This window comes from Mytilus galloprovincialis, chromosome 10 (assembly GCF_965363235.1).
Source record: "Mytilus galloprovincialis chromosome 10, xbMytGall1.hap1.1, whole genome shotgun sequence".
NCBI lineage: Eukaryota > Metazoa > Mollusca > Bivalvia > Mytilida > Mytilidae > Mytilus > Mytilus galloprovincialis.
In genome coordinates, this window is record NC_134847.1 from 86,996,237 (window position 1) to 87,012,176 (window position 15,940).

The 15,940-nt window shown below is 30.6% G+C and overlaps 1 protein-coding gene across 1 annotated transcript in view; it reads right to left on the minus strand.

Moving 5' to 3' along the window:
• Window positions 1-15,693, minus strand: part of LOC143048689 (intermembrane lipid transfer protein VPS13A-like) — a 153,952-nt gene extending 138,259 nt beyond the window's left edge. Inside the window, exons 1-5 of the mRNA XM_076222496.1 lie at window positions 15,596-15,693; window positions 12,889-13,033; window positions 10,863-10,906; window positions 2,617-2,637; window positions 1,307-1,349 (exon numbers count right to left, since the gene is read on the minus strand). Coding sequence (XP_076078611.1) covers window positions 1,307-1,349; window positions 2,617-2,637; window positions 10,863-10,906; window positions 12,889-12,982 — 202 coding nt within the window. The 5' untranslated portion in view covers window positions 12,983-13,033; window positions 15,596-15,693. The remainder of the gene's footprint in view (window positions 1-1,306; window positions 1,350-2,616; window positions 2,638-10,862; window positions 10,907-12,888; window positions 13,034-15,595) is intronic.
• Between the last annotated feature and the right edge of the window lie 247 nt (window positions 15,694-15,940).

Genomic DNA, 15,940 nt, shown 5'->3' on the forward strand with positions numbered 1-15,940 from the left:
TGTCTTCAGAATATTTGACAGTTAAAGATTGAGTCAAGACATGAATTCAAATTATTTGTTTAAAAAGCTTTATTTATTAATGTTTATTCCAATTCCCCAAACTACAAATCAGAGAAAATGCAAACTACAAGGCAGTACATATTGTGTTTCTGTTCGAACAAAAATTTGACTGTAGTATTGGGCTTTGTTGTTCTTGTCCAAAAAAGATTTGACTGTAGTAATGGCTAGGTTTAATATTCTTTTCCTAGCTATTTAGACAAGAATTTACATTTTGCGTTTTTGTCCTAACAAACATTTGATTGTATACATAGTATTGATTATACAACAAACGTTATTTTTATATAACACTAATGAATATCAAGTCCTTGATTTTCTATCATTAATTCAGGCTAATAGTTTTATCAATAACAATTGTATAAATGAACTGTATGACAGAACTTTCATGTTTAACTTCAGGCAATTAAATGCTGAACACATCACTTTTGTGATAAAAATAAATTCAATTCTTCAATGCAATATGGTCAAATACACTTACGGAACTTTAATGAAAGCTGACTCAAATGTTTATGAATAAAGAGGTATATATACATCCTTGAAACAGCAACCCATCAAACAACTAAAATAATGACAAATGTTTGAATAGAATTAAAAGACATCTAGTAGTCATTGTCAACCTTCAGACCTAATGATGGGTGTCTATACAATATGCTAACCTCTTAATTGAACATCAGTCGGGAAACAAAATTAATATTTACAATGAGTTCTGCTGGAATATCAATAACTTTGACATCAAAACCAAATTCCATAAATGACTTCAACCATTCAGATAGATGATAAGACAACCACTTACGATGTTTCTCATTTGAAACAGTATGTTACATTTACAAAGCACACAATTAGTTTTAGTGAGAGCTCAATTATTTTCCTCATTTAACATTTAAGGAAAGAAAGAAATTAAGTCTCAAATTTTAACTTCCATATCAAATGTAGCTCTAGCTATAAATCGATTAATTATAAACAGAGAAATCATTGCTTAACCAAAGATCCCTCCCTCCTCATTGATTTGTCATAATTTGTCATTTCAGAGACCAATGTTATCCTGATAAAAAATTACACGAGATTTTTCCTGTCTGTAATTGTAACTAGACAGGTCAATTGTGCTCAAGCAAAAATAAATTAACAGAGAGATTTATCCTTTATATACATTTCTGTTCACCACATGATGGGGAGTATTTAGGAAGGTTGTTTTTAAGTATTGTATATTTTTCTAAATCCTTTATATAGACTACTTGGACAGAATACTTACCAACTTCTCCTGCCTTGACTTCTAGAGGGAATTCTTTACCAAGCTGTAAAACAAAGGCTACAGGTACCAAAGGGATAGTCAAATTCATAATAAAAATCAAATAATAAAAAATAATTAATTGTGGTATTGGTAATTAGTTAAGCAAAAATATATATTAGTACTGCATTATTTTTTTTCATCATTTTCAGAAAAGAAATATTAGCAAACTTGAGACCAGAAATATGGTAGTATGGATGCAAAATCCTCATTTTTACATATATATATATTTATCTTATTAGAAAATTATTCATTATGATAGGATAATTACATTCCCTCCCCCCCCCCTGCTTCAACGAATAGCGGGAAACATTTGTATTAACAATGCGTATGATTTTCTAATTAAGTCAGGTGAAAATTTTCATGTGCGGTAAAATATTTTGAAAGCCTTCACTTTCTACCCAACAGTTGTATTGTCAAGTTTATTTCTACATATTTCAGATATACGTAATATTTTTAGTTTGAATTCATGTTTCTTCTCATGATTAGTTGTGTAAAGTTTTGAATAATTATCTATATTTCATATTTCTATTAAATACTGTCAAACTATACCTCTGGAGATGGTCTTCCGAGCATAGGGTTTGGACACAGCTTTCCAACTTTTTTCACTACATATTTAGTATTTAATGTAATTTGAACAAGTTAGCTCGTTTTAGTTGGTTGTTCCTGACCAACGGGATCGTCGATGGAAGAGACTTTGTTATTATTTGGTATTTAATTCAAATATACAGAATATATCAGCATTCAGTAATCCTTTAATTGTATTGATTTATATATCTATGTATTTTTGCTTATGAATTCTATTATCAGCTGAAGGACGCCTCCAGGTGCAGGAATTTCTCGCTACATTGAAGACCTGTTGTTGACCTTCTGCTGTTGTTTTTTTCTATGGTCGGGTTGTTGTCTCTTTGGCACATTCCCCATTTCCATTCTCAATTTTATCAACTAATATTAAAATACTGTGTCCTTAAAGCTGTCTGGGTTATCAGCAATATGAATACATTGTTTTGTTTTATTATTAAGCCTATTCATTTAGAGGGAAAAGGTTAAGGTAATACTATGCAATTCTCATTTACCATTAAACTTGCAAATATTACTTCAATAATGAAGCAAATCTGTTACATATATTACGTCCTGTTATCCTATTCACATATCTAAAGCAGCTAGTGCATTTAAATCATATATATAACTAAAGAAGTGTGTTGATTGCAAAATTTAAAGATGTTTGTTTCTCTGGAAGTCTCTTTTAATATATAAACTAAGTACTATCATACCTGTAATGTTAGGAGTTCAACCTGAAAAGGACATCAATAAGCATATATAAGTTCATCAGAATAACAAATTCAAATTTTGCAATTGATACATTATAGTAACTATGTACTCTTGTATAGATCCCAAATCTAGACATGCTAGAGTCTAAGTAACCTTCTCTAATCAGTAAGGGGTTCATTGATTTGGGAGGTGCTTCTTAATGGAAGATTTTGGTGGACAAGCAGACACCAATGGCCAATATTATGTTTATACTTGAGGTATCATAACAGTCAATGACAGTATAGTTATTCCATTCATAACATCAGTAGATTAAAAGATCACAGAGTAGACAATACAATGACAATTATCTTTTGAGGTAATCATTTATCTAGTATTGATTTATAAAGTCATTTTAACTTTTATTTAAGGACATTTGGTCATGGGGTCAAGACTGTAATTTGGTATTAAAATTAGAAAGATCATATCATAGGGAACATGTGTACTAAGTTTAAAGTTGATTAGATTTCAACTTCATCAAAAACTACCTCGACCAAAATGTTTTACCTGAGGTGGGACACACAGACGAATGCAGTAATTTGCACAGACCAAAAAACATAATGCCCTTACATAAATCATTTTGATAATTAGCAACAGATCAGATCTAGATTGACTCAAGTGGCAGATTGATTTCAGCAAATTCATCAACATTTGACTGGCCAATTAAGGTTATCAGGTTCAGCTTCAGAACATCTGTTTGGTTTCTGGTCCTGAATGAACAACATTAAAAGAATACCCTGGCTGACTTTTTGTGTAGTATTATCAGTGTGTCTATATGAATTTATGGAATGTTGAAAGTCCAAGAATCAATAAGTCTCAATACCTTCAGTCAATAGATAACTTTGTCACCAGGATTTATATCGGTTGTCTGAGAAATGATTAGAACACAGTATGATAACTCAATCTTTACAAAGACACTTTATGAATTCACTCACAGAGGTACATGTAATGAGAAAACCATATCAATATTTCATCTGATGATATAAAGGAGATTTCATAGGGATAAATCAAAGGAGACGTCATCTAAATGAAATTACACACGGACTAAAAGACAGTAAAATGTAATAAAGTCTGCACAATCAAGTTATCTATAATTTGTTTTCATAATGATGTCTTAAGTCAATTAGTTAGTCAGTTACTATATCATTTGACTGCTCATAATCTAAGTAAGTCTGTAAGACAAGACTTAACTTATTACTTCTGTAAGGTCATGTCATTTAGTGAGTTCTTAAAGAGTCATCTTATAGTGAGTTCTTAAAGAGTCATCTTATAGTGATTCCCTTAAACCAAGTCATTTTCCTTGTATTGAGTCCCTATGACCAAATTATCTAGTTTATAGTCCTTCCCTCCGCCTATATCACCCTGCTCTGTTGTTCTGTAATTTTCGTACAAGACTTCAAATCGAGACCAGGCATTATCAGCGACGTCACAATGTGAGAGGAGAAGTTATCAGCAAAGTCACAATGCCAGAGGAGACGTTATCAAGCTTGTCAAGCGTAAAATTGTCTTTGGGAGAAAGAAACGACCAGTAATAGAAGGATAAAAAGATAATCGGGTTTTCTTCGTATAGATATCGTAAAATATCAGCGGCTGGACACAATGGGAAACTTTTTAGCTCGTTCGCTACGCTCACTCGCCAAAAAGGTTCACATTGTGGCTCGCGGCTGATATTTTACGATATCAATGTATAGAAAACCCGATAATCTATACGTATCCCTAAGATCAAGTCATCTAATTTGGTCCAAAAGACCAAGTCATCTCAGTGAGTCCCTAAGACCAAGTCATTTAAGTGAGTCCTTTAGACCAAGTCATCTTAGTGAGTTCCTAAGACCAAGTCATATTAGTGTGTCCCTAAGACTGAGTCAGCTTAGTGAGTCGTTATGACCAAGTCATCTCAGTGAGTCCAAAAAACCGAGCCATCTTAGTGAGTTCCTATTAGATCAAGACATTTTTGTGAGTCCATAAGACAAGTCTAAGTGAGTCTATAAGACCAAAGCATCTTAGTGGGTCTCATAAACCAAGTCATCAAAGTGTGTACCTGAGATCAAACCATTTTAGCAAGTCCATAAGACCAAGTCTTTTTAGTGAGTCAATAATATCAAGTCATCTTTGAGTCTCCTCAAGGGATTTTTGATTCTGTGATTACAATCATAATTAATAAAACATAGCAATCTATAAGTCATTCATGTTATGCAAGTGATAAAAGTAAACATGACCATAGTTAGTCTAACCATCCAGAAAATAAAATGTATATATAGTATATATACGTCTTTACAATTTTTTTCGAAAAGTGATTCAACCTTTTCCATATATATACCAGACTAAATAATCTGTGTCAGTAAATAATTCAGTAAACCTAATACTGAGAACAATTTTGTTGACACTCCTAATTCTGACAATACAATTAGAGTCGAGCATCCGACTTGACGATATATCAAATGTAATTACTGTCAGAATATTCACTTCATTATCATGATTATATAATCATTACAAATATAAAGTTCTTCCAAGAGAGAATAAGGTGTAGAGGCTTCAAGTTACCAGAATTTGTCAACTTGTTAAAAGGGTGATACTTATATAATTCAGATCTTGAAAGTTCAGTTTAATTTGATAAAATGTTTTAAAAAAAGATGTGGCGGCTTTCATTGCAATATCCAATATGTTGATTATTGTTATTCAAATAAACACTTTTTGACTCCATTATTGCTTAGGAAGAACTTAACAAAAAAGTTAATTGGACAGAATTATAATTTTTTTTCACCAAAGCTAGTTTTACATGACGTCCTTCAAACACTTTGAGAACACACCCGTGGTAAAATATAAATATATATTGTCAAGGCTGTACTCCCACGCTATATGCTTTTTTATGAATGAGATACCGTATGTCATAGAACGATGACGTAAGAAAATGAGCATTTCACAGGAAAATACACGCTTGCCAAAACAAAAATCATCACAACATGTGCGTTTATTTATGGGAACGGCAAATATTTACCTCCACCTAGAGCGCTTAGATCCAAATCAATAGCCATATTTGTCCTATTAGAATAGAAATAATTCATGGGGGCTTGAATATATCATGATTTTACCACAGGTTGTCCCTTTATGCCGATATTTTACCCCTAGGTAGCTATCACTCAGGGTAAAATATTTGTCATAAACATGATAAAGGGCCAACCCGTGGTAAAATCAAGATATATTCCATCCCCCATGAATTATTTCTTAATTTTAAACTTTTAAAAAGTACTGGTAATTTATCCAAGTATTTGAAGAAACAAATAAAACAATAAAATGTCAAAATGGTTATGGTATAAATGTAATGTTTCAGATTGTTAAATATTTAGACCTCCCACAATAATTTACAGGATACACCATATCTACATGATCTAGGAACTTACTAAAGATAATTCTAAATCAATATATCAGTTCTAAATTATAAAACTTTCATATCAACATTTTCTGTAATAGTAAACTTTAAATGGTACAGAAATAATCAATTGTACCACTGTCATTAATAATATCAACAATCCTGACAATCAGATGATTGAGTTTGTCAATAAACAATTAAAAATCAATGAATACAACAGAGAAGATATATATATATATAAGTTAATTGTCAAATGATTGTGTGTGATGTACAATGATGTACTGTGAGGGAGTGTGGGTAAAGTAAAAGTTTGATAATTATATTAACAATACAGAGACAGAGAAATAATGAATATATATATGTACAAGGATTGAGTCAAGGTTTTACACACAAATAAATAATTGAGAGCTACAACCCTTTTCATACATCCAATTCAAGGAAATGCCTGTGTATTCCCAATGCTCATTTTAGCATACCACTATGCATTATGTAATTTGTAAATGCTAATTCATTTTCATGACATGCTCTATGCTCATTTTAGCATTACAGGCAGTTGACATTATATTTGTCAATGCTTGTTCTCCTTTAGCATACAACATGTACCAGTAAGCATTATATTTGTCATGTTCTATGCTTGTTCATTGTTGTTTTATATTTGTTGATATATTAAAATTCCCAAACGCTCTGTATATAATAGACAAAGATAATGATATATATATACAAATGTTGATATATATGAGTATAGCATATGACATGGAAGTATATTTTCTCCATACAATCTACAAAAATGATAAACAGATTGATTCTAATTCAGCTGTTGAAAAATTCAACGCTATTTTGTGTGATACAGCACTTTTATCCACTAAATTTGTTCAAAAGAAAATCATCAATAGGCCTATTAAGAAAAATAAAAAACCATGGTTCTCAGACTCTTGTCATGACCTCCATACTACAGTTAAAAAGTACTGTTTACTTGTAAATAAGTTTCCAGACAATGGATTCTATAGAAAATCATTTTACTCATTCAAATCTAAATTAAGAAGAAGGTGTAAACAAGAAGAAAGAAGTTACAAGAGTCAAATCTGTGACCAAATTTCACTAAATATGAAAAAAGACCCAAAGACATTTTGGAATTTACTTAACAAATTAAGTTCTCTTTCAGAAATAAAAGAGGAAAACCATTTTGATCAAGAATTATTTATAAACTACTTTAAAAAAATGAACAGTACTTCTAATATCCAAAACAATAAATTCCATGACATAATTATTGAAAAATTAACAGCCTTAAAAAAGACACTAAATACATGCAACTCTGACAACGAATTTAATAAACAAATTCAGCCAGCTGAAATTTTAAATGCAGTTAAAACACTTAAAAATGGTAAATCATCAGCTGAAGACTTAATTTCTAACGAAATGATTAAATGCGGTATGTCAGTATTATTAGAACCCCTATTAAAACTTTTTAACCTAGTATTTATGAAAGGCAGCTTCCCAAAATTATGGAACAAAAGTCTGATTACTTTAATTCATAAAAAGGGGAACAAATCTGACCCCTCTAATTATAGAGGTATCTCATTGACTTCTAATTTGGGAAAATTATTCAATAAAATTATACACAGTAGACTTATGAAGTTTATTAACACCAATAATTTGATAAGTGAAAATCAGATTGGCTTCAAAGAAAAAGCTAGAACAGCAGATCATATCTTCTCATTAAAGTCTATTGTAGACAAATATAAAACTAAAAAAAAGAAAATTTTTGCAGCATTTATAGATCTGCGAAAAGCCTTTGATACTGTCTGGAGGGAGGGTTTATTCTACATTCTACTCCAAAACAGACTTCCAGGCAAACTTTTTAACGTCATCCAATCAATGTATAATGACAACAAATGCAGAATTAAATTTCAAAATGGTATTAGCCATGAATTTATATCAAATTGCGGAGTAAAACAAGGGGATGTACTTAGCCCCACTTTGTTTTATATTTATATAAATGGCCTTGTAAATGACCTTGATCATGCAAACACTCAACCAATTATTATAGATGTTAAACTAACATCATTATTATATGCAGATGACATTATTTTATTGTCTGAAACCCAAGAAGGGTTACAAAATGCACTAAATGAGTTAACTAAATTTTGTTCCCTATGGAAACTTGATGTTAACAAACAAAAATCAAAAATTATAATATTCAATTCTAATGGAAAATCTCATTGTAATTATTTTAAAGTTTAAAAGAACATCTTGAGACTGTTAAATCTATTTGTTACCTTGGAATAACTATATAAAATTGTTCAGGAAGTTTAAATCATTCAAAAAAAAATCTTATGGAAAAAGGAAGAAAAGCTTGGTTTAAAATTAAAAAAAACAGTCTCTTTAGATAATTCCTGCAGTATGCTTGAAAAATTATTTGATACTTTAGTTGTTCCAATAACTCTTTATGGAAGTGAAGTTTGGGGTGTAAGCCAAGTGTTCAAAGATTCAGATCCATTTGAACATTTACATATTAAATTTATTAAAGAAATTTTAGGAGTACAGTGCAAAACAACAAATGTAGCCTGTTAAACTGAGACAAACAGAATCCCTTTGTACTTTAAAATTCACCTTTCAGCTATAAAATTTCTAAACCACATTGTAAACTCGCCTAACACTTTAGTCCATAAAATATATAATAATGTAGAGAAAACAAGTAAATGGGTTACTAGTAACATTGTAAAAGACTGGTTAAATAAATTAGGTTTTGGTCATCTCACTTTTAATACTTTTAATTTAAAATATCACATAAATAGTATCCAACAAAGAATCTATGACCAGGCTTATCAAATTATGAATTGTTCTATCAATAAATGTGAAAAATTAAATTTCTTTTGTCATACTAAAAGAATTAGAAAAGGCCCCCATATATTGATATATGTAAATTCAAAACCGACCGATCAGTTTTCAGTAAATTCAAACTGTGTGCGCATTCTCTAGCAATTGAAAGAGGGCGTTATACCAACATTGAAAGAAGTAAACGCATTTGCTTATCCTGTAACGGTGTCTTCCTCCTATTCCCACTTTTTAAAAATACTATTCCTTCTATTCCCACTTGCAAATAACAATAGATGTTTTGATAAATAATTTGTTTTTATAACAATCAGGGTTAATTAGAATTTTACCTAAGATTTACCTGTATTTTTTTAAAGCATAACATATTTGGCGGCTGTTTAGGTATAATACCTTGTTTATTTGTAATATGTTTCTTTTTTCATCAAATAAAAACTGAAAAATAGAGAAAAAATATGGTAAATAGATTGGAGTTAGATTTATTTTTAAACTTTTGAATTTGTACTTAAAAATAAAGAAAAATTGATAAATAGATTGGAGTCAGATTTATTTTAAAATTTTTGAATTTGTAACTTTAAAAAATTGTCTGCTTTACTAATAAATCATTATATAAATAATATTATAACCAAGTATAATCTTATATATATATATATTTATATTCTCACAAACCAAATTACAGAAAGGTATAGAGATAATTATACATATGTCAATACACTTACATAAATAAATAATGTACGAAAGTAGATAGAGGCATTCACATTTGTTCACCCAGAAAAGTTCAATTTGTTATTGATCTCCTTCATAAGTTTACAAAGTTCGTTCAGTTCTGTACATTTGGGGGATTTCATTAAGTCATAAAACTTCAATGTGTTTTTTCTTTTTCTATTGTAAAATGCAATACGTTGTTTTCTACAATTATCGAAAGCTGAACAATTAAAAATGAAATGGTATTCATCACCAATGGCATCTGAATTACACAATACACATTTTCTGTTTTCTCTTTCTATGTTTTTTCATCTTCCAGTTTCTATTGGAGATTTCATGTTCAAAGTTCCAAATTTAAGAAATAAGGATATATGCCGGTCATCCAAAATAAATATTTCTCAAACTCCAAAGTAACTTTAAATAAACGATAATTTAATGCTTTTGGTGATTCCTGTTGGCTTAAGATGTGGAATAAAAGTATACTTTTAAATATAATTACTTGGACCAATAATCAAAGATATAAAATAATGGGTGGAAACTGTTAACTTTACTTCATCACTTATTTTGTTTAAAAAAAAAACCAGAATTCATACAGATGCAAAAATAACTTATTACCTGTTCTTATAATTAAAAAGCACTGGTCAATTAACAGTTGATTAAAAAATGTTTGTACAGTATAATCCTTTGTTTGTACAAGTTTTCCTTCTATTCCCACATGAAATTTAACCTTTTCTTACCAGATTTATAAAAAGTGGGAATAGAGGGAATAAACCCCTGTAACAGACAAGAAATTGAGGATGAATACCATTTCTTCTCAATCTGTCCATGCTATAAATCATTAAGGGATACTTATATACAAAATATTAATAAAAATCTTAATTTCAATTTTATTAAATTGCAGTCCACTATAACACTAAATCATTTGACTGTACTTTTAAATAGCAGTCTACCAGTCATTATAAAAATCACCATAAAGTATATTAATGATTGTCTTTTATTAAGAACATCTGTATAACTTTTTTTTAATATGCAACCTAATTTTTGTTTGTGTTCTTTTTTTAATTGTTCATGAACATTAACAATGTGTCAACTGTTGATATTTATAGCCTTTTTCTTCTTCGCTGTGAATACCACTGTCACTCTATTATAATTATAATCAATTTAACTATTGTCAGTTTATTGTCTTAATTTTGTATGCCATAACCATTTAATGTAAAAGTGTTTGTGCGAATAAAATATTGTCTATTGTCTATATTGTCTATTATATAATCATTTTTTTATTCCAATCAACTTTACCATAATACTTACAATAGCTTCTGGTCGGAGCCTCACATTTTTTAATTCTACTTTTCCTACAAAGCAAAACAGTGATATTAGGCACATCAAACACTTATTTCAAATTGTTTTTTTTCCAAAATTTGGACATATACATGTAGGAGACAAACAGATGTCCAAGAAGTAGAATTATACCTTCAATATGAATAAAATGAGACAGAAACACCAAGGCATGAGAAACGGAACACAATGTCATCTTCTATGTATATGTAACACCAATGAATGAGAAACGAAACACAATGTCATCATCTATGTAGATGTAACACCAAAGCATGAGAAACAGAACACAATGTCATCTTCTATGTAGATGTAACACCAAAGCATGAGAAACAGAACACAATGCAGAGATGCAAACAGTTTTTTTTTCCTGTCAGACATTGGGGCCTGCAGGGTACGAAGTTTTGCCAGACCCATCACATCTCTGCCAGACCTATATTTTCACTCACAAAAATTTATTTTCGTAATATGAAAAAAAAGCCCCCCCTTTTTTCCATTTTACACCACCCCTAGATGTAGAGTATAAAAAGTATTATCAGTTTCACCTCAAGAAATTTTCAATTTATCATGAATAAATGTTAGCAGTTAATAAAAATAAAAAATTCTTACTGTTTATAAATAACAATGAAATGTAACTATTTCCTGTTAACAAGGGGTTTCCCGAATTTTCCTGCCAAAAAGCACATGGCCTTTAACAATTGTAAACAAAGCATTCAATTTGTGATTATAGATAACAGCTTTAATTAATTGAATTTAGATATAGATATTCAACTTAAGGTACATGCAATCAGGCAATGTTTTTACTATTTTCTGGATTAATACTAATTTGAAAGAAAATTTAAAAAAATAAAATAATCTTTGACATCAAAACAACAAACGATCTGAAATATATTATGAATATTCAGTGACCCATATATTTTTTGAACTCTGCTACGGAGGTCAAAGTTACATCATTTTTTTCAAACCAATGGTGTGTATTCTCTGTTACAACTTATCAACTGCGTTTGATATAAATATTTTAATAAATTAACGGTGTCAAACATACGATTTCAAAACTGAAATTAATACTGCAAAAGGTTTACTTTTTATTTTTATGGAAGGATAAAGTAATGTCAGGCTATGATATTTATCATTAAAACAGTTTGAACTCCCAATTTCTATTATGTAATCGAAGCCTTGAATGTTGTTCTATCTAATCATGCAACATGGTTGTAAAATCACAATTTTAAAAACAAAATACTCTGCTGGGACTGACAGGGAATTAAGTTTTGGCTGACCCAAGCAGACTAAAATATTGCCAGCCATCAGGTCCTGCGCAGCAAAGAGTTTTGCCGGACCTGCATAATTTCTGCCCCTTAGGTCTGACAGGTCCGACGATTAGTTGCATCTCTGCAATGTCATCTTCTATGTAGATGTAACACCAAAGCATGAGAAACAGAACACAATGTCATCTTCTATGTAGATGTAACACCAAAGCATGAGAAACAGAACACAATGTCATCTTCTATGTAGATGTAACACCAAAGCATGAGAAACAGAACACAATGTCATCTTCTATGTAGATGTAACACCAAAGCATGAGAAACGGAACACAATGTCATCTTCTATGTAGATGTAACAAACAATCCTTCACAACAAAAAGTGAAAATACAAGATGTCAAGTCAATAAATTATCCAGGTGTCTTTATCAAATGCATTTTATAGATACTACATGTATCTAAAAATTTGCTAAAACTGCTTTAAACATCGATGTCAACGATGTAGACAAGAGTATGAAACGATATGGACAACATTGTACAATATATATAGTGTCAACATTGTCTACTTCGCGATATCGTCAATGTCAACGATGTAGACAGGAGTATGAAATGATATTGACAACGTTGTACAATTTTGTGTCGACATTGTATATATTTGTACTTTCCGATGTTGACAATATTGGTACTACTTTGTATACTGGACATGAATGTGGCATCTTCTTATTTTTATACAGGTAACATACCTTGCAAAAGACTATATTCTATTTCATCTTTGTCATAATCCAAATATTTTCCTAAATATGTTTTAATGATCTCATCTAGTTTGTTCTTGATCATGTTGAAATTAAAGGTCCCTTGACCCAATATATTAAGTTGTCAACATGGTCACTGAAAAATATGATTATCAATATATGTACATGTATGTATACATACAATGAATATAATCGCAAATTTTAGAACCTAAAAGAAAATCATAATAATATACAATAACATATATAGTGTGTACCCAAAATATTATTTAATTCACATATTGTGTGAATTTCAAATTTTAAAATGATTTCAGAAGCCTTTAGTTTTGAGATTAATTATTTGTTTTCTGTTTGACAAATGTTTAATGTTACGTATAATGTAATAATCTTGTTTTGTTCTACAATGTATGTCAGGCAAATCTAGTTCATAAATAAACAGGAGCATATCTAATCTATACATGTATATAAAAGATTGCATATCATTATTTGTATTATAAACAAACATTATTTATAAACAAACATTGCATAAGTTCCACATGTTTGAAGTATTTGTTATCTATTTTTTATACAATTAACTGTAATTTTATCTTTTATAAAGATACTAAACAATTCCATTGTTTATTTGTTATTTGTAAACATACACTGTTGACAGACAGATAATACTTGCATTTATGGAGTTTTTATAGTAAAATACAAATGTAAGAATAAAAATGGCAATGATGTAACAAGTGCAATGTAAATTTTTCAGAACATAACTAAGTAAATAAACGATAACGGAACGTACAGGGCACACTCCATGGGCTTGAGATGTGCAGATTTTCAGCCTACAACATTATGGCATATCAATTAAATTAATTACCATCAGTGGCTTATTTAACAATGCTTAAATTTATTAGTCACAAACTTTAACATGTTAGGCCTTTAGTTTCAAAGCCAAATTATGGAAATGAGATGTGCCAATGCTATGATACAAATACAAACTTGTATTAATTGTTTAATTTCAAATTTTTTCTCTTCAAAGAACAGGTTAACTTTGCCAATAAATTGTAATGATCAAATGATGTAAGAGCAAAACAATTCTAGAAATTTAACCAAATATTATATAAATAACATAAAAAATATGTAATTTTCTTGACTGCTGCTCAACTGCTTACATCGAAAAGATGGACATTATGAACGGCATGCAATACATAGTTAAAGTCGGATGAATTTTGCAAGTTGGAGTACTTAATTAAAAGGTAATGTACTTGGCCTGGGGTCAAATGTTTAATTTGACATTCCTATGCAAAAAAAAAAAAGGTTTAAACTTTACATTGACATGTTCATAATGTAGTGTAATATATATGTTTCTGAAGCTCCCAAATGTGGGTGTGGGAGTTCTATGCAATAGGATGTGGGGAAAAGCAGCTGGAAGAGATCACTATTTCAAGTTGCATTATGTAAGACAAGGTTAAGACCCTCAAACATTAGATTAATTAATATATGAAGGAAATGACAGAATGCATAGTATTTTCCTACTCTCAATTAATATGCTGCAAAATACTTGTACATGTACATAACTGCAGCAAATATTACAGACAAGGGGAATAGCTCTGGTAGCATATGGATGAAGGCGATTACATACAGACACATAAAAACACATATTAGCTTCTATTTCTACATTTTAATCAGACAAAGATGACGTCACAAACAAAAATGCAAAATACTGGAAAAAGGGGGACAACTCTCTCTTACACAAAGAAACTTAATCCGACCATACATCATTGAACAGGTTACAAGAGCGCAATTATTCGTAATGCATTTTCCACAGGGTACCACTAGTGTTCCGTATTTTTTTTCTCGAAGACTACACAAATTAGGGAAAAACGGGTAGCAGTTCCTGTTACTAGAAATGTCAGTGTTGCATTACACCTAAAAAAATATATAGGATCATGCGGCTCAAATTGACTTAAAATGCAGTTGAAAAAGATCGTCTACTTTCTTCGCTTAATGAAAAAGGCATATTTTTAATGAGTCCGACGTGCAGAAATGGAAGATATTTTCTATACTTCGTAAAATGTGAATATGATTTTCGGCAATTTTTAAACCTAATTGGATAAGCCTTCGATTAAACGTAATTCCAATCCTGTATCAACCAATCAGAAGCCGTAAAAGATTCTATTCTGAGTACCATCTTGGGGTAAAAAACTTGCCGGTAAAATGTAAACAAATAATTGCGCTCTTGTAACCTACATACTGATATATAACATAAATAATTTAAATTCTTAGTCCATGGTCACACATTCATGATTTTACTGCCTTTCTTTACAGAACCACCCAATCTCATATGGAAGCCATAATTGACACTGTGTCACATTAATTCAGGTTTTCCTACCCTCATGTAGCATCAGTTATGGATCCAAGGTGGGAAAAGGGGGTCTGGTACTTGGAATCCCCCCTTTTTTGACAATCAATGCTTTAGAATGGGAACACATGCCAATGGTTTGAACCCCCTTTTATAAATTGTCGAATCAATCCCTCTCCCTGAGTATGTAGATGAACATGTAGCGACCATGAGACCAGTCCAGTGGCAGTGAGTCTGCACTGTCCCTGGTTAGTCTGGAAACCAAACAGACATTTATAATGATTTTATAGATTATGCTAAATGAGCCAAAACATATGGAGATTTTTAAATGATAACATAACCCTTTTATACTGTTACCTGCATTAACCTAAACGTAGATAAGGTGCATCTTTTCATAACACTCAAAACGAAACCACACAATCATCTGCTAAATTTGGCAAACGTCACGTGATAAATCGGAAACCAAGTTACGCCACCTATTGATTTTTTGCTGCTAGTGTGCAAGGTAAAGTCAAGTTAACATTTCTTTTATCCCATTATGGAACGATGCATCGCGTACATTACTAAGGCTATAAGGCCATATTTATACTAAATTTGGGAATTTTCAATTCTAAAGATATGCCATCGACTAAACAAGAGAAGTTTGCACATAACAGATCTATATGGAATGCAAAAATTAGGGGAGACAACCACGTAAACAAA